Source organism: Zeugodacus cucurbitae, chromosome 5 (genome assembly GCF_028554725.1).
Source record: "Zeugodacus cucurbitae isolate PBARC_wt_2022May chromosome 5, idZeuCucr1.2, whole genome shotgun sequence".
NCBI lineage: Eukaryota > Metazoa > Arthropoda > Insecta > Diptera > Tephritidae > Zeugodacus > Zeugodacus cucurbitae.
The window spans coordinates 6,959,588-6,980,086 of record NC_071670.1 but is presented as its reverse complement, the minus strand read 5'-3'; the positions used below and the strand labels follow the sequence as shown (position 1 = coordinate 6,980,086).

The 20,499-nt window shown below is 28.2% G+C and overlaps 1 protein-coding gene across 1 annotated transcript in view; it reads right to left on the bottom strand.

Moving 5' to 3' along the window:
• The window catches only part of LOC105219445 (uncharacterized), a 255,025-nt gene that overhangs the window by 75,858 nt on the left and 158,668 nt on the right, over nt 1-20,499 (bottom strand). Inside the window, exons 5-9 of the mRNA XM_054230853.1 lie at nt 14,327-14,558; nt 14,028-14,196; nt 8,205-8,246; nt 2,678-2,799; nt 578-732 (exon numbers count right to left, since the gene is read on the bottom strand). Of these exons, the coding sequence (XP_054086828.1) occupies nt 578-732; nt 2,678-2,799; nt 8,205-8,246; nt 14,028-14,196; nt 14,327-14,558 (720 nt within the window). The remainder of the gene's footprint in view (nt 1-577; nt 733-2,677; nt 2,800-8,204; nt 8,247-14,027; nt 14,197-14,326; nt 14,559-20,499) is intronic.

Sequence of the window (20,499 nt, the reverse complement as noted above, 5' to 3'; positions counted from 1 at the left end):
GTAATTAAAAAATAATGCATACTTTTAGGCGTGCAATACAAAATTTCTGGTATTTCATTAACTTAGATTACTTATATGCCTATTATCTATCATATTTTTTTGCGCCACTTGTCAGATTCTTTAATTATTTAACATTTCTTGAAGTAATTAAAATGTAATCGAAAGTAATTTAATCATAAAACACCAAATTGCTTTAATTTTATTAACTTCGAACGCTAGTTTTATTATGTTAATTAGCACTGAATTATTTTTTTTTAGAGAATAACATACTTTCAGGCATTCTCTGTTGTCATTACTTTTAATTACTTTTGATTACTTTAGGGTAAAGGAAATAATATTTTTAGCCAAGAAACCCTAAATTTCCTACATTTTTTAGTTTCGATTACTCTTTTCATGCTTATTTCGATTAATTGTATCCATATACATATATATATACATTTTGAAACAAGACCATTTCAGACACATTTTCATGTTTTTTATTTATATATTTTGAAATATATGTTTTGAAGCTCTTCTTGAAGCTTACTCTTTCCGCTCCAATTCTCATTTCACAGATCACACACATTCCTTTACTTACCAAAAATATCGCCACCCATGCCATGCCAATATTATCGAACGAGATTGTCCCTTGAAATGGATTATTGCCAATCTGCAGACAATCCTTATAATATTGATTCCAATTGACGCAAGAGGTATTTGTCGGTAGATTGTCACCATACACGGATGCAGGTTCTGTAAAATTAATTTGCATTAATTTTTTTATATAATTAAAATATTCGATATAGACATTATTTTATTAAATTATTTATGGCGACAAATAAACTATTTTGGAATTACAATACACGAAAATCCTTGAGTATAAGGAATAATGGTTTTGTTGAGCTTTTTGTAGGCTTTGTAGCTTTAAAATTTTTACTAAAAAATAAATCCTTTATTTTCATTAACAATGTTTTTTTCTCTCGTGGAAATGCGTTTCGGAAATTTATCGATAATTAATCTGAATTGACGTTCACTTGGCGATTTTTCAAAGCGTTTTGCTGCCAACTGCTTGCGCACTGGTCTGTGAAATTACGGTTAATAATAATTGTGGAAATTCATAATAATGTTGGGGAATTTATTAAAAAAATATTTTTTTGTCCGCCTTAAATTATGCCGCGATAAAGGTTGCGGAAGCGCTCAAGTCAAGCGTTAATAATGAAATGCGCGCGAATGCGAGGCGTGTTGCCAAGCTTGCTTTCATTTGAATAAAATTTTCCCGCTGATTTTCGTTTCTGTAACAAAATGAGCTGATTTTTATTTATCTAATTTTTTCCATTTTTATTTTATTTTAATGTTTTTCTTTAATAATTTTTAGGTATTTTATTTCTTCTTCGTTGTTTTATTTCTTCTTCGTTGTTTTATTTTTATTTTTATTTATTTTTTATTTTATTTTAATTTGATTTTTTTTATTACTTTGTTATTATTTTATTTATTTAATAATTATTTTTATTTTTTTTTATTTTGTTATGTTGTTTCCTAAATATTTTTTATTAGCTTAATTTTTTTCGTTTTATTTTATTTTATTTTAATTTGATTTTTTTATTACTTTCTTATTATTTTATTTAAATTTATTTTAATTTAATTTTATTTTAATTTAATTTAATTTAATTTAATTTTATTTAATTTAATTTAATTTTATTTAATTTAATTTTACTTTATTTTATTTTATTTTATTTTATTTTATTTTACTTTACTTTATTTTATTTTATTTTATTTTATTTTATTTTATTTTATTTTATTGTATTTTAATTTAATTTAATTTAATTTAATTTAATTTTATTTTACTTTATTTTATTTTATTTTATTTTATTTTATTTTATTTTATTTTATTTTATTTTATTTTATTTTATTTTATTTTATTTTATTTTATTTTATTTTATTTTATTTTATTTTATTTTATTTTATTTTATTTTATTTTTTAATTTTCACCATTTTATTCCTGTCGATTTCATTTGTAAGTATTTATTCACAATTTTCACTGTCTGCATACTCCTGCGCCGCTTGTTGTTGCATAAACAGGAAATTTTTAATTAAAAATTGTATCGACAGCAGAGCTCCCACCCTGCTTGCCGTGGCATAATTGCATAATCATAATGAAAAATTGGCGCGCTTACATAATAATAAGCAACAACAAGGTCGGTGCGTCTATCATGCTCATTAACATAAGCAACAATTACAACAACAATATGCTGCGCTGCCAACAACACAACACATTGGCAGCATGCAAAATCACTCAAGTAGCAATTAAAGTTTGTTGTCCATTGCCCATTTCCGCTTACGACCGTTCGCGCTAATTTTACTGTTACGGCTAGCGCGACGGCTTAATGAGCAGCAGCAACAACACTGGCGTTTGCTATAGTCAGTTGCGTAGCGTTTACCAGCAGCAGCCAAGTTTGTTGGCCACCACACCCGCCTCCCTCTCAGCCGTTACAACTGTCGGTCTAACGGTTTTTGAGCACACTTTAAATTGAGTTGCGCACAAATTGCTTTACTTTCATCACTCATTCCGCTCGCGTCTCTTAACAATTTTTAATTATTTTTTTCCTACACTTAATTGCTTAATTAACCAGCTATAACAATAAACCTATTTTTTTGTTGTTGTTGTTTATATTTTTTGCTGTGCATATTGTTCACTTACCGGTGCAAATCATGTCGCCAACACGATACGGTGGCAAATCCGAGCATAAATGCATGCCAGAGTCCTCGGGCTTCGAGCAAATGTAGTCCTGCTCCTTGGAGAATTCGTAGTAGTTGGAGAAACTAGAGTATTTTTTTGGTTGTTGTTGTGATGGTTTGTTTGTTGTGTTTTTTTCACCGTAGTTGTTGTTGATTTGATTTATTTTGTTTTTTGTAAAGAGTAGAGTTGTTGTAGAGTTGTTTGCGCGGCATTTAAACAAATTGTTGGTTGTTGTAATAAATTTTACGTTATTGTTGTAGTGTGAAAAATTAGTGTTAATTTATAAAAAAAAAAATATTTTTGTATTAAAAACAATAAAAAAAATTGTTTTTTGTTAATATTAAATTTTTTTTTGATTTTTTTTTGGTTAATAATTTTTATTTAAATAATTATTTTTGTTATTAAGAAATTATTTTGTTAAAACAAAAATATTTTTTTGTTTAAAATTTCATTATTTGTTACAGTGTACGTCAATTCAATTGCATTAATTTTTCGATTGTTTTTTTTCATATAGTATATGCAGTGTGTGTTATCGAGAGCAGAATGAGAGAAGAGAAAAATACATACAAAAAAAGAGACATTTAGTAAATCACAATATATATGTATGTATAAAAAATATACATAATCAAGACATTTCATAACATTTACTCAGACACGTAGAAATTGGAATGAATGAGTGGAAAATGTTGAGTTGATTTTTGAGTATGGAGTGGAAGTAGAAATTTAGTAGCTGAAAATTGAGACTGAAATTAGTAGCGAGCTGAAGTTGTAAGTAATAGGTAAAATAAAAAAAAATTAAAATGAATAAAAAAATTAAAATTTTAATTTTTATAATTTGTTTTAAATTAAATTTTTTTTTTATTTTTTCCAAATTTTTTTAAAAAGTTGAAAAGTTGAAAAAATAGAAATAATGCGATTTTTTTTCAACATTTCAGTAAAAGTGAAATTTCCCTTGAGTGAGTTTGTTGAGTGAAATTTTTTTTTGTTTTTTTTTTTTTTTACTTGTTTTAAATTGAGTTCAGTTCAATTGAGTTGCGTGAGTTAGCTTATGTGAAGTAAAAACTATATGTGTCAATTTGAGTTTGAGCCAAAAAGAAGTGGAGTGAATTAATTACTTTAATGCTCAAATGCGTTCGAGCGCGCTGTCAAAGGTGTTTGAGTCTAAATTAAACGCAGTGAAGAACTATAAGAAGTAGATTGCTAATGATTGTCCACAATAAAAGTAAAAAATATTAATTATTTATTAAATAATAGCAAAAAAATTTGAAAAAAAATTTGAGTGGAAATTGAGTGGAATTCTTATTTGCTCCTATTCAAAAGTAAAAGAGTGATTATATATTAAGTAATAGCAAGAAATATTAAAAAGAAAAGAGAAGAATGATGAAAAATATTTTTTGAGTGAAAATTGAGTGGAATTTTTTTCCTCTTATTCAAATGTTTTCTTAAAAAAAAAACCATTACTGAATGATGAATAGCATTTAATATTTTCTATGCCAAGTGAATTTATTAAAAAAGTAAACATAAAAAATAAAAAAAAATATTTTAAAATTATGTGCCAAATTTGAGTAAAAATAATTGAGTTAAAATTAGTTATTATTGAGCAAATATATGAAGATTACTAAATAACTTTGTTTTTGAAAAATAATAATCTTTATTAAGGCAATTAAGATATTTGAGTGAAGAATAAGACACATTAATTGTTTAAGCAATTATTTTTGAGTGATAGTTGAGTCGAGTGTGAGTAGATTGGTGAGTGTCTGATCCAGAGTTTAAGTTATCGGTATGTTATTGTTGTTAGTTAGTAAGCAAACTAATTTTATGCAGCTACTGTGTATATAGTTTGAAGACAGAAGACTCAGAGGCGTAGATTGTTAGTTAGTAATGCAAGAATTGTTAAAAAAAAATCGATTCCAGTGAGAAAATGTAAAAATAAAAATTAAATTATTATTTGTAATGAGCAAACTAAATGAACCGATCTCAAGAAGCCTATTTGAAATAGCAACAGAAATTTGTATTAAGAATATAGCGCTAACATTTCAGTAGAATTTACGTCAAGAGCTTTCATAAAGACGTACAACACTCAGAGCATTAAAAACATCGTTTGTAAATGGAAAATGTCTAGGTGAAGAGAGTTTAAAGCAGGAAAACGGCGAAGAATATTACTATTAAAGAAAATTATAAACATTAAAAGCCACTAGGAACTAGGCAATACTGCAAATTTAGCAAATCAATCAATAGGAAGCGAACTATATTGAACTTGTGGAACACAAGGTTTTTAACCAAGTAAGAAAATGTATTTTTATCCGCTTTCGGTGGCAAGAAATAATTAGTAGCAGTTAAAATAAGCCAACTACAGTAATATACATACCTACGAAAGGTTAAAAAGTACTCTTTGGAAAAGTAGTCAGTTCAATATACTGTTAAACTTGAGTTTTAAAAACTTTGTTTATTACCTAAAATCATTAATATTATGCTAGACTTCTTAGACAAAACTACCTACTATCTGAAGAATTTCTCATTGTGAATTTGATAAACGTAATCCTATACTCAGAGAAATTAGTCAATTTGAGTTTTCATTTTATGAACTTGTGGCACACTACCCTAAATGTCTTATTTAAGTATTCTTATGGCTTTGAGTTTTATGAACTTGTGGAACACTACCATTTATGTCTTATATAAGTATTGTTATGGCTTTGCATTTTATGAACTTATGAAACACAATCTTCAGGCCAGTCAAAAAGCATGTGATAAATATGCTATGAATTTCCATAATATAAAGATTGATTTTTTGTGTGTAAATATTTAAAGAAATTTTTCTTAGGTTATCACTGGGTTTAATTGATTAGGGAGTTTAAAATCTTGTTTTATCGAGTAAAAATAGTAAATATTTATTTTATATCGCACATATTATTAATGGTATTTTATGAATACTAAAAGTTTTGTGGGAATTTTTTCGAGTATATATTCCATTTATTATAGTAACTTTGTGCTTGTAACACAACTACTTTTGGAGTTTATTTATTTGTTTAATATTGTATAAATTTTGTGCCAAAACATACTACTTATATATTTTCAAATTCAAAGGTAGCTTTAAATACCTTCCCAAGAGAAAATGATGATTTTTCCTGTAAAAAGAACAATCGCATTCATTTGAGTGCTTCTTGGCATTAAGCAGAAATGAGAAATATTTTCAGCATAACGCTACGGGGTCAACAACACTGAGGAGACGAAGGTGAGGTTTGAAAAGCATTCGGAATACACGAGGTTTGTTGGAATGTGTTTACAATTAGTTTTTAACTATCAATTTAGGTAGTACTAACTGAGTTTTTAAATCGAAATGGAGTAAAATCCAGTAGTCTATTTGTTAATATGGAATTCGAATATGATACTACAAGAAACTATATCTTTTCGAGTATATAAGTATATCTACTGTATGCGGAATAATTTTCTTTTTTTTCTAAGTAATGGATATACTTACATCATATAGTAATTATGTTTTAAATTAATATATGTGTGTTTTTTAAAAGCTATATTTCATATTTATTTTAAAACAAAAATTCATTTTATCGTTTAAAATAATAACATTCGAAAAAATATCAAAGAAAGTAATTAAAAAGGAATATAAAAGTACTATGAATTTGTGGAACACCTGCTTGCAATCGAAAATATTAATTAGCATAACATTCTTTAGAGATATTAAAAGAGTAGAAAGAAAATGCAAGAGAAATAAAGGTCTTATATAGGAAGTGAGCTTGTGGAACACCTGCTAGTAATAATTAGCATGACATTCTTTAGAGATATTTCACGATTAGAAAGCAAAACTAGTAGATATGAAGAATATAAAGTGATGTGAACTTGTGGAACATCACTGCTTGAAATAAAAAGTGTCAATTAGCATAACATTCTTTAGAAATATTAAATGAGTAGAAGAGGGAGTTAAATAAGTATAGTTGAAGGTCTAAAATATAAATTGAACTTGTGGAATACCTGATTGAAATCGAAAATGTTAATTATAATAATATTCCTTAGAGAAAATTCAATAAGAGAAGTTAAATCAATAGAAATTTGGTAAATAAAGCGATTTGAACTTGTGGAACACTTGCTTCAAATAGTAAATGTCAATTAGAATAGCATTATTTAGAGATATTTGAAGAGTGAAAGGTAAAACTAATATAAATGAAGGTCCAAAATATGAAATTAACTTGTGGAACACCTTTGTTTGAGTAAACAATTGTAAGGATAGTAGTTATTTAAGTTAAGCAAAATAGTAAGTGCATTCGAAACTGCTATTCCTGCAAAAATTGGGTAACAAAATAATAATAATGATGGAGAAATAAAAGAAACTGTAGTTTTTATGAACTTGTGAAACACTTTGTTTGAGTAAACAATTGTAAGGATAGTAGTTATTTAAGTTAAGCAAAATAGTAAGTGCATTCGAAACTGCTATTCCTGCAAAAAATTGGGTAAAAAATAATAATAATGATGGAGAAATAAAAGAAACTGTAGTTTTTATGAACTTGTGAAACACTTACAGTATTAAGTGCAATACTAATATCATTGTAAAGGAAAGTAAACACGATTTTGTTTTGTAATTTGATGAATTTTGAACTTAGTTAAGTACAGTTATTTCACTAAGAGATTTTTCTAGAGTCATAGTGAGAAATAGTACTATAAATAGTATTGAAAAGTAGTAGCAATTATTTTTAGTTCATAATTCTAATCGAAAAGGTATGGTGAGGTTATAGCAAGTGTTCCTACAAGTTGACTAAGTGTTATTGAAAAGAGTAATGAATATATACGCAAGTACTAAATCAAATTGTAATACATACATACATTTATAACCAAAAAAACAGTAGTGAAAATGTAAAACTCTCTTCTATTTCTATATGATACTGAATACAATTTGTGCTGTGAGTTATAAATAAGAACAACAGAGTTATCCAGTAATAGTAGTACCTAAGGTACTTTAGCGAATTTAAGTATATAGTAATTTTTAGTGGTGAGTCAAATAGTAGTATTTTTATGCTGCGCTACAGTGTTTTATTGAATTTCATTTGAAAAGTGTCTACCAAGAGTCCATGAAACTAGCTAGACTAGTAGTATGTGAAAATGTGTACTAAGTGTGTGGTCACGCATACGATACTAAATAGTAGTAGATTACAGTGGTGCTCATATAGTAGCAACTAAAATTTAGTATGTTAAGTACTGGTGTATTAGGAGTATTTTAGTAGTAGTAGTAGTATTAGTAGTAGCAAAAAAGGTACTATTTAGAGAAAACACGCTGATTCTAAGAGGCATCTGCAATATATTTCATACTATTCGTATTTTAGTATACTATAGATATATGTAGTATATATATATATTTTGTTGTAAATTTGTTTTTGCAAATATATATATATATAGATATTTTTTTAATAATTATTTACGTTTATGTTTATCTGTTGTTTAACATAAATACAAGTAAAGAAAGAAATGGATTTTATCTTACGAGTTAACACGGACTCGAACTCTGTACTCTTTAGGTAGGTCCCTGTAAACAAAAAAACCCGTATGATTTTTGAATTTCTTGTAGTTCAATGTTTGTAATTGTAGTTGTATTTTGGTAGTTTTATGTTTCTTTATTTTAGGGGGGAAATATTGAGGGATTTTAGCTAAGATTTTGGTTTTTTTTTTGTTGTTTGTTTTCCGAAATTGGGCGTTTGAGTACAAATGTTGATATTGAGTTGGGGTTCAAAAAGATCTGACTACAAGAAAGTTAGGAGCGCAAGAGCGAGAGAGAAACAGTGGAAGATAGCGTACGCTAGTGAGTGGTAGAGTGGGAGAGGCTGTACTGCAACATACCGAGAAGGACGTGTAAGGATAGGTGTTTGTATTAAAAATATGTGTGTGTGAAAGAGACAGAGAGAGTGAGGTAATAAGAAGAAAAGATTGAGTTAGTTTATGTAAATGTTAACTCCAATGGTATATGAAATAAGATATGCAAAAAACTATGGTTGTGAAAACATATGGATACATTCTGCAGTCGTGGGGCAGACATCACAAGAGCGCATTGAGTAGCTAGCACTAGTGAGAGGAATTGAAGTGAGAGGGGCTTAAACGTATATATATTTTTAACATTTGACAGCAGCACAGATGGGTAAAGTGCCTAGTGTGGGAGACAGGGAGAGTCAGTGTTCGGGGAGAGGTTAATAAGTGTTGGAAATTGGTGAATAAAGGGGCTAAAAAGACAATTTGCTATACAAAAGCATATCTGCAATTGAGTTTTGGTTTTCAACGTATCCTTAAATCTTTCAAACACAACTTAAATAGTTATAAGACATTTTTTTTCATACACTTATGCATATATACAGCGCTGGTTTTTGTTTTGAGAGAAAAATTAATTTGCTTTTTTTTGTTTAATAAGTAAAATAAAACACTGATAACACTTGGTAACAGAAATAATAGAAATATTTTTTGAAACAACTAAATATACTTTAACCTTTCCAAATACAATATTTTTCTAAGTTTTTTCAAAATTTTTCAAATTTTTTGTCTAGTTTGAAAAATGAAGAAAAATATACTTTAAGCTTTTCACATACAATATTTTTCAAGTTTTTTCAAAATTTTTCAATTTTTTTTTTTCAAAGTTTTCCACAGTTCTTCAAAATTTATCAAAATCTTTTTTAAAAATTTTTAAATTCCTCGATTTAATTTTTTTTTATTAACTTTACTACTTTTTAATTTAATATTAAAATAAATTGGTATCCAAATTTTTTTTTTTTAATTTTTTTTTTTTTTAATAAAATATTTTCAAATAATATTTTACCTATTGAATGTGCTCTTAAAAAGCGTAATTTTCAATTCTTTCTAGCTTTTATGCTTATATCTTAGTCAATCAAGAATATATACATTTGCGGTGTGAGTCCTTGTATTTACATATGTAAATTGATGTATATAAGCGCGTTGAAAGTTAAAGCAAATAAGCGATGTTTTTTTTGTGTATTTACATATTTGTACAAATATTGTCAACTATATTCGAATTATTTATATTTTTGAAAATTGATATAGGCTAAACCGGCGTAACAAAGCAAAAAAAATATATTTAATAAAAAATACTTTGAAGAAAGCTAAAATTTATATTAAAGTAGCAAATATTGACTAGCTAAGTCAAAAAGTAAAATTTTGAAGCTTTTTATTTTTATCATAATGTAACAAATATTTACATATGTACAACAAAGCAGAAATGCCTACTCAAAATATTAAGGATGAAATTGAAATTTTTTTAAAACAGTTAAAAATTCTATTATTGAAATTATGTATTTTATAAAAAAAAATATAAGAAAGCAAAAAAAATATTTTTATGAAAGAAAATTTAAAAATTAATATCATAAGATATTAAAAAAAGAAAATTATTTTGATTATTTAAATTTTAAAAACAAATTAATAATAAAAGGAAATTTAACAAATTTCAAAATTTCATGATAATACAAGAACAATTAAATTAACAAAAATTTCTAAATGGTTTTGAAGTCGAAAGAACGCTTTTTATTTAAAAATGTTCTAAAAATTTTAAACTACCATAATAAACTGCGATTACTGATTTCAAATGGTTTTTAATTTTTTTACTGAAAAGTTTCGAATAATACAAAAGTTTCTAAAAACACTTACAAATAACTTTGATAAGCATATCAATTTTTTAAATTATTTTCAAAAATTTTTGCTCACACTAGTACTGAATATGATGTACTAGAATCAAATTTTTGGGAAATTGAAAATAGTTATATATAACCTCTTTCCAAGTATGCAACTGATTCTCCTTAATTGGCTCCTTAACTGTAATGAGGATCTGTAAAAAGCTCAGCAAGTACTGATTTCTGTAGTTCTGCATGAAAATATTGAAGTCACGGTCTTTGGAGAGGTCCCCTTAACCATTATTGAAATATTGTAAATGAAATAATTTATATAATTGACTCTCATATTGCTAGGAACGAACTGCGGTCGATTCTTATAAAATAAAAGATAAAATTTTATAAAAATTTTGACTCTTCATCATTCAGGGTGTGCAGTTTGATTTAGTAGAGATCCAAACCCAAATTTAGTACTTCTTTAATAAAATTGTACAATAGAAATTAAATGTTCGTCTAAAATTTTAAACTAAATTTAAAACTTTTTGAGCAAAAAAAAACAATTTTATATAAAAAAAAATATTTATTTTTTAATATTTTTTTTTTTTTTAATTTTTTTGTTTTTTAATAAATATTTTTTTAGTTTAACGAAGAGAAAATATTTTCAAAATTGGAAAAAAAAATTAAAATAAAAAATTTCATATTTCAAATTTTCAGTTTTGAAATTTTTGTAAAATATTTTTTCCTGGTTTTTCTATAAAATTTAAAACTGTCCGATTCTATTTTCCTTTTGTCATTCTTTCAGTTTCACATCCCTCTTTTTTCGAGTTTCATATTTCAATTTCTTCATACCTTGCCACTTGCTCAAATTAAAACTTATCTACTCAACTTGGCAATATGTAAAAGTTCCATACCGTTGCTTTGGCCGACAACTACAGTTTTCAGAACTGCCAAATTTATATATACTGAACAGACACCTGCCTGAACACTTTGTTTACTCGAATGAAGCGCTTAAGTAAACATGCGCATACATTTAGTTATGTAAGTATGTAAGTTTATATAGTAAATGCTCATGGCACTCATAAGCCATGTATGACGACAAGACGCCGATACAAAGTTACTTGGGCGCCTGAAATCTGCAAATGCTCAGACAGTCAATGTTTACCGTACGATCTATGAGTGAGTTGGCATAATTTACTAACATATATATACATCTATCAGAGTATGTGTGACTGTGTGTTGAGGCACGTGTGTGCGACAGCAAGCGCCAGGCAGCTCGACGGCAGTGCTTGCTGATAGCAAGGAGACTAGACTCGGTTGACTGGCTGGTGTAAGCAGCAAAGTAGTCAGTCAGCAATTAATTTGCATTTTAAAGACACCGACCGACAGCGCACAGGAATGCGACAGGGTGGATGCAAATATGGCTTTCAATAGCGATTAGCTTCGTGGCGCGTTTGTCATTTTTATTATGACTGCAGGCAACAAGTTAAAAAAATACTATTTTTCTCGCGTGAAAATGAAAAATCGAAAATTTATTGTCGCAAATATATGTATATCGGATTTCATCGATTGCAAACACGTCTGCTAAATGCATGAAACGTGCTTGCTGTGAGACGTGAGCTTGAGACACATGGCGCCCAGCAGCTACAGCATTGAGTCAGCCAACGTCTATGGTACAGCAGTCAGTAGTCTGCTCAATGTAATTGCTACAGCTTAGTGCCAATGACAGTCAGACAGCTGATATTTCAATTGGGAGTTGTAGTGTAGAAATCAGCATAAAACGCTGCAGTCAATAATACTCAGGAGCATATTAATGTCTGTTAGAGCTGTAGCTTTGAGTCTTGAGGTTTGTTGTTGGTGTTTTGAAGTAAAAATTTTACTTTAATACTGGTGGGTTGTAGGCAAAAAAATTACAAACAAAATTTCTTATAATATATATGTACCTATAACAATGTGTAGAAAGTTCTTAAAAGCTCGTGAAAGCTTGATGAGTTGAATGATTCCCGCCTATATTTAGTTGTTATTTCTATTTATAGCAATTTTAGAGATACTGAAATTTGTATTTGAGAAAAAATGTTTATGGAAGCTTCCTAAAAGCTTCTACACAGCTTTTGTTAGAACTTCTATAAGATAATGTAACACTCTAAAAGTTTCTACTTCAATTTATAGCTATTAAAGAGTTAATGAAAATTGTATTTGTGAAGAAAATATATGAAAGCTCACGAAAAGCTTTTACAAAGCTTCTGTTAGAACTCCTATAGGATATGTAGTACTATAAAAACTTCTTTAAGGCGTTTTATTAATACAAAGATATTAAAAGATATTAGTATAAAAAAACACTAAAAGCTTCCTCAAATTCTTGATTAAAACTTTTGTAAAGCTTTGATGGCATTTTCATTGGTATTTTGTATGGCAAACAAAAGTTAGAAATCTTCTTTACAACTATTCCTACTTCTGGCAAGTTATAGACCAGAAATAAAAATAACTTGAAAAGCTCACGCAAAAAGCTCTAAGCTAAAGCTCGTATTACCTAAAGTTTTACTATAGTTTGTTTCAGTTTCTATTACTGCAAATCAAAATAAGAACTAAGTTAGAGAAAGCACAAAAGCTCAATAGTTATAAAAAAAGCTCACAAAAAGACCTTTTTTAAGCTTAGCTGCGTTAAGATTACATTGTAATTGCATTTAATAAAATAAATATGCTTATGGAATTTGCATGCTTTTTTATAATAAATCTTTCAGAAAAGCTCTAACAAAAAGCTCGTTTGCTATTATATTTTCAATACAATGCTTCGTATTTACAAATGTTGATTTATGTTTATTTACATATGAGTCTGTACAATTACTACCTCAAAACTGTTTCTTTGTTGCTTATTGAGCGCCAAATTGTGTTGGTAGGAAAGCTGCACGAAAGCTCTTTTTTATAATAATAAAAGGTGTATGGAAATTATTGCAGGAAATTTTTTAAATTAAATAAAAAAATATTTATTTTATTAAATTCATAAAAATGTTTAAAAATAAAAATTAAATTTTAAATTTACAAAACAATAAAAATAAAAAAATATTAAATTAAAAAAATTTTTAATCAAAATATTAAAAATTAAAAAAATATTATTTTTTTTTATTTAAATTTTTTTTAAATAAAAAAATAATAAAATTTTTAAAAATGAAAAAAAAAATTAAAAATTAAAAATATAAATATATATATTTATTATTAAAACTTTAGAATATTAGATACAATAATATTTTTTTAAATAATACTTCTCATATGATTAAACAATTTTTTTAATTCTAAATTTTCTAAAACAATTCTAAAAAATATTTTTTTTATTATTTGTCTTCCTAAAATTAATTTGCTCAGCATTTCATGTTTTTTGTTTCAATGTAGTCACTATAGACCCTAAAAAATATACTCTCCATTCATAAGCTACACATTCAGAAGCTTTTTGTAAACAAAACCAAAATAAAAATAACACTAAGCAAAAAAAGCTTAACAAATACCATAGCATCGTCTTAAGTATAGAGAAAGTGAAACGAAAAACTCATTAAAAACCAAAGAGAAAGACAAACGTTGCAGTATAAGTAGTAGCAATGCGGAAAGAGAAAAGTTATTATTGTTTAAAATATTTATTTTTTTTTAGTAAAAATTGGAAAATTTTCAATATTTTCTAAATTTTTGTAATGCACCGTTAAGAAGTGTGTACTTACGGAAAATTAGCGACCGGCAATTCCACGACCCAACAACGCTGTCGCAATATGCCCTGCCACAGTTGTACGCCAATGATGCCGAATATGAAGAAGACGAAGAAACAGAGCAGCAGCACATTGCCGAGCATAGGCAGCGTGTCCAGCAGCAACATGACCAAAATGCGCATACCTTGTGGCAAATTGAAATGAAATTTTATTATTGAAATATTAAAAATTTTCCTGAAATTGCTCGAAAATTAAGTAAAACTCTTAATGTTACGTATACGCGCTGTCAGTCGTCACTAGTCTTTGCCACTTACTTGGTATGCGATTGATTGCGCGCAATGGACGCAACACTCTTATCGTTCGTATCGCTGTTAAATTCAAATTTTCCACATTCGTTGCGTATTCCAAGAGTCCAGCAAAAACTATAAACGAATCCAAACGATTCCACGAATCAGCCATATAGGTATTTTTGCCGTACAAGCCCATCGCTATCATTTTGATTAGCATTTCGATGGCGAAGAAAGCGAAAATTATGTCGTCAAACACCTGGAAGTAGTAAGCAACATTTAATTTGGTTAATAATTAATTTTGAAATATTGGAAAATATTATAATAAGAAGACATTTTTTAACATTAGAGTATATTAATTTTATAAATTTAAATTTTTTTTGGATATTTTTAATTTAAACAAAGAGTAACTGTGTTCCAAAGCATAAATCGGGTTGGAAATTAATCCGGTTTGACGTTCTGTAAATTTTGTATTTATTATTGGTTGATAGCAAAATAAAGCGCGAAAAATTAAATTTTTAAATATATTTAAAAATGATTTTTTGGATTTTAAAAAAAGTTCTTTTCTAAAAAATTGATCATAAAATTTAATTTTTGAAAAGCAAAATTTTTAAAATAAAAAAAATTAAAATTTTATTTTTTGAAGTTAAATATTTTAGATTTTTTTTTTCGAAAATGATGTTTTATATTAAAAAATTGAAGTAATGACATATTTTTTAATTATTCTAAGATACAATTCATTATTTAGAATTGGAATTTCTATTTTTTAGGATATATCATTTTAGATTTTTTAGAACAAAAATGTTTAATATTTGTTATTTCGAAAATGGGAATTATTTTCTATAAACATTTTTTTAGATTTTTTTTAATTAGATTTTTTGGGATATAGAGTAAGTTCGGGTAATATGGAATACCTATTTTTTTCAATCATAACTAAGAAGGTATGATTCCGAGACTTTCGAAATTTGATACACATCATCACTGAAATATTGGATAAAATAATACCATGCAAAAAATTGTTTACAATAAATGATAAAGATTTTTTTAAGAAAAATTTACAAAAAGTCAAAAAGTAGTACTTTGAAAAGTATGCGGGTAATGTGGTATACATGGTTCGTTCAATATGGTATACCATATTAACAACACAATATGAACGATTTAGAATTTTTTTGCTTGTGACTATAGGTTAAAAGAACCGGATCTTCTTTAGATGGTTATGTGAAATCTAGGAAATGTTTATACCAATTGGTGAATTGGAATTTGTACCCATCCAGACAGATGGCACGACGATTTCACTCCTTCTTCATAAGGAGTGAATTGCAATTCTTTCTTGGGAAAATCAAATATGGAGGCACAAAAGATCCGACAGCACTCTTATATGTTATAACCCTTATAAGCAATGCACGTTCTGCGGAAGTCATGGAGCCTATTTTTAATTAGCCCGACACTAGTCATTTCATTTTGTTATTTTTAATTCATAAGCTCACTTTCATAACTAAGATACACTTTTCACTTCACTTCACTTTTAAATAACTAAGATACATAGGAAAATCCGTTATAACCTAAAAAAAATTAATTATTATTGTGTCCCCATAAAAATTGCATTGAAAGAAAACTTGACAACTTTCAGAAGTGTCACCAACTTTCCTTTACTCTTTCCAAATTTCACAGCTTTTGTTTTGTTGTCAGAGCACCTAGTTTAGGAGAAAAGCAGGTGTACTATAATAGCCGCCTGTACCATAATACCCGAAGTTACTCTATCATTTTAGATTTTTTAGACATTTTATATTTTTAATATTTGTGATTTCGAAAATTGCGATTTCTTTTTTAATTTTTTTTTAGAAATTTTTAGATTTGTTTTTTCGAAAATGTCAATGATTTCGAAAACAGAAGTATGTTTTCAATTTTAAAAAGCTTCAGTTATCACATATTATTTATTTTCTTCTAATATATAATTAAATATTTTTTATTTGATTTTTATTTTTTGGGAAAAAATATTTTAGAAAATTTTTTTTAACATTTGAGATTTCGAAAACCGTGTTACCAATTTTTTCTATAAAAAAAGTTTATTGGTTTTTTTCAGATTTTTCAAGTTTTGAATTATTAATTTTTTCATACATTCAAAAAAATTTATTTTTTGAAAATAAATGTTGTTGAAATTTCTAAAAAAGATTTTTATAAAACTTTTTTTTTTGAATTTTCTGCAACATTTTTTCAGATTTTTCAGGTCTTGAATTATTAGTTTTTTCATACATTCAAAAACATTTAAAAATTTATTTTTGGAAAATAAATATTGCAGAAATTTCTAAAAAAGATTTTTATAAAACTTTTTTTTTTAATTTTTTACAACATTTTTTTTTAATATATCAAAACCAAATTTCTCTAAAAAAAGTATAATTTTGTTTATTTTTGAAAATTTATTTTCAGTACACAATTTTTTAGGGTTCATTCAAAATCTCTCTTTGAAAATAAATATTTTAGAAATTTGTAAATCAGATTTTTATAAAACATTTTTTTTTTAGAATTTTCTACAACATTTTTTTTTTAATTTATCAAAACCAATTTTTTCTAAAAAAAAGTATAATTTTGTTTATTTTTGAAAATTACTTTTCATTACACGCATTTAATGATCATTGAATAAATTTTTGATGTATACCGTATTTATTCACCAATGAAACAATTTCATTATTTTTATAATAAATTGTCTCTGGCTCTTTGAGTATCCATTATGTGCATTTTAATAAAAGCGCACATAGCATTTTACAGTTAAATATACAAAAATGTTTACAAAAGTTTATTTAACATTTTTCTGCCATTTCACTAACAAAAACATACTTGAAAGACTCTCAAAAAAGACGCCACAATGTCAATTGGTTTTCATAGAAATTCTTTGCCAATTCAATAGTGCATTTTCTACAATAAACATAAGAGATAAATTCAACATTTTCTAAATAATTCAAAAACTCAATTGTGCCATGAGCCAGACACACACACTCAGACTAGTGTACATCCACATTGAAATGAAATGCATCTTATAATAATACAGAAGAAAGAGAATATGCACTTAAATGCATTGTACTATCCTCCTCTTGTTGCTGTGTTGTTTTAAAACTGCACTTTTGATTGTTTAGCTTAACCGCAAACGTAACCATTCACCATTCACATGCCTTTCCACTTGTAGATAAAATGTATTTCATATACCATTAACTTTCTAATATACAAATACTTCAAATGTCTATATAAAAGTGTGTGCGCTTGGATAAATGCATTTGTACTTGCGCGATTGCCAAGTGAAAATGCAAAAAATTTCAAGTTATGCGAGTGAATAAGATATATCGTAAAAATTGTGCGATTTTAGTGGGTCTAGTAGTCATAGCATCCCTGTAGGAAATTGAGGGCTTTACCATTAATCTGTTGTTAGTTTTTCTACAGATTTAAATTTTGAATCCCAAAAAAAAAAAAAAATTATCTTCAGACCAATTCAACACTTCACCTTCAGCACCCGTCTTAGATTCGCTAGTATTTTCTCTGGTGATCAGTCTGTTCTCAAAATATATATTCTTTAAGCTATCGAAAGATTCTGGAATTAGTGTTGAATTGCTAACAATTTTGTTCCTTCTTAAAGTACAAAGAAGACACCCTCTTTGAAGTCAGAACAATTTTTATATCGACGCACTGTTTTAGTAGTCTTGGAACCGTGGAACCTTTTGAATAAGTTGATGAAATCGACGCTGTAATCCCATGAATCACGTGATCTATACCAATGAAGTCTCGATAGCTAAACTCTCATATTTGAGAGCCTCATAATTATTGGACTTCTCTTTAGAATTCTATAATCCGTATAATTGCCAAGTATGTCTGAACTTTCTAGGAATATTTACCCGAAAACCATAGGATTATCGTCTTTACTATATGGAAGGCAGCAGGATTTCATCTATATTTCTGAATAGTCTCGAGATTCCAGTTCTATTCTGTATGGATGTTACGAGATTCGAGTTCTAAGACATTAGACATTTGTAATTAGAGTGTATTGAATTTTAATAAGTTTTCCACGATTGTGAGCTCCCCGTCAAGTTAATTTCCCATTTTATCGAGAAACAAGGGATCGAGGGACTAAGGGATCTCTTGAGCCATAAAAAATTCAAAATGTATTATTCTCATTACTATATTAAAAAACTTGGACTTGTTCTAAAGACCTAAAGTCTCGGGATTCCAGTTTTGGTCTGTGTGTATATTCCGAGATTCGAGTTCTAAGGCATTGGGTCAAGCTTTATAAGTATTTGTAATTGGAGTGTAATGAATTTATAGAAGTTTTCAACGACTGTGACCTCCCCGTCAAGTCGAGTTCCTATTTTCTCGAGAAACAACGGTTAACAGAGACTATGGGATCTCTTGATCTCGTACTTCATGGAAGAAACCTGTCCGTGGCCTAAAGACCTAAAGTCTCGGGATTCCAGTTTTGGTCTGTATGGATATTCCGAGAATCGAGTTCTAAGACTTATAGCCAAGGTATTTCGATATTTGTACTAGATATTGAAACGGATTTATAGACATTTTCAGCGTATTTGAAATTCACGTCCATGTCGAGTTTTCCATATTTTTCAAGAAAGGACGATTAATAGGGACCAGCGGATCTCTTGAATCAGAACTGTTTCGATGAAATTAAATTTGATCTCCGATTTAGAGAAAAGACAACATTTTTTCTTACTGTCTTTCTTAAGCCATCACTATGGACCCGAGATCATTTTCTTTGGATGCGGGAAGAATCCAAAACGTTCTACTAAAAAATACACTTTCTTTCTTTCGGTCATTCTTGAGACGTTATTACTAGTGGTCCAGAGATTTTGTTATGATCTTTAGACTTAAACGATTTATTTAACAGGGTTTCTACACCTCAGTTGAGCGGATAAGATCTGAACAGCGATTCCTCACATCACTTAGCCTTGCAATACCTACAAAGTTGCTTCGCGCCCTCCCTTCACGCTTGGTCGCCACACCGCAACGCGTCTTCCGACACAGTCATTGAAATTGCAATTGAATTGTCCTTGTCATTGCCATTGCCATTGTTTGGCGTACGTAGCATTTCTTTGAGTTTGTTGTTGTCGTTGTTACACTCAAATGCAGCTTGAGTTCTACTTGCGCACGCCCTCGGCTTCTTCGTCTTCTTTCCACAGTTCCGCACTGGCACACACGACTGAGCTTTTGCCTTGTCTTCGGCATACTCGCCCGTGTGTTCTTTGTGCTGCTGTACACTCTTCGTTGTTTCTTTGTAAATAGTAGCTACTGTTTGTTGTTGTTGTTTGTATGTGTGTCTGCTTGTATTTTAAGTGCTTCTGCTAATAGTCATTTGTGGTTTTTCGAGTGCTTCTTTCCCTAGTTGATTTTATATGCTGCCGTGCTCTCTGTGTGTGTGTGTGCCGCTCAAGTTGTTTTTGTTCTTGTTGTTGTTGTATTGTTACTTCCTTGTCAGTATTTGCTGTTTCTTACCCCTCTGTGTTGTTGTTTCATATTTTTAAGTGTTTTTCCCTTTTCACTCTCCCTTTTTGATTGCAATTGTTGTCAATGCATTTGAATATGCGCTACTGTTGTTGTTGCTTTTCCTTGTCTACAATTTTGACTATTCCATTGTTTAGTGGGCGATTTGTATGACAAGCGTTGTGACGGCTTTCTACCTAAAGGTATGCAAAATTATGCAAAGATAAACGTTTAGCAAAATCGTTTGCATACTTTTAGGGTTGGAAGTCATAATGTAGAGTGCAAGTTTTCTATATACATTTCGGAGAGTTATTTTGGTTATTTTTCTTTCCAAAAATATCATTTTAAATTCAGCTTGTTGTTCATATTTAGTTGCTTGATTGACTTGAGACTCTATTTTGTGTCAAAAGAAACTCTTTCTAACAATTTCAAGCTATTTCTACTTATAAGACTGAGTAACTCATTATTATATTAAGTAAATGGTTCCAATTGTTATGGATAGGATAACCAATTTAGACGCTAAATAGATGAAGCTGAATATAATTGCTTAAATTCATTGCCTACATTTGGGAGCGTAGCTCATTGCCAAGCTCATTCGAAACATATGAGATACATAAGTAACGTGTATGCCTTCTTATCGACAATTTAAACATTGAAGAATGCAACAGAAAGTCAATTAGGATTTCAGAATAGTTTACTTCAAAAGTTTGTTGCCTACATATGGG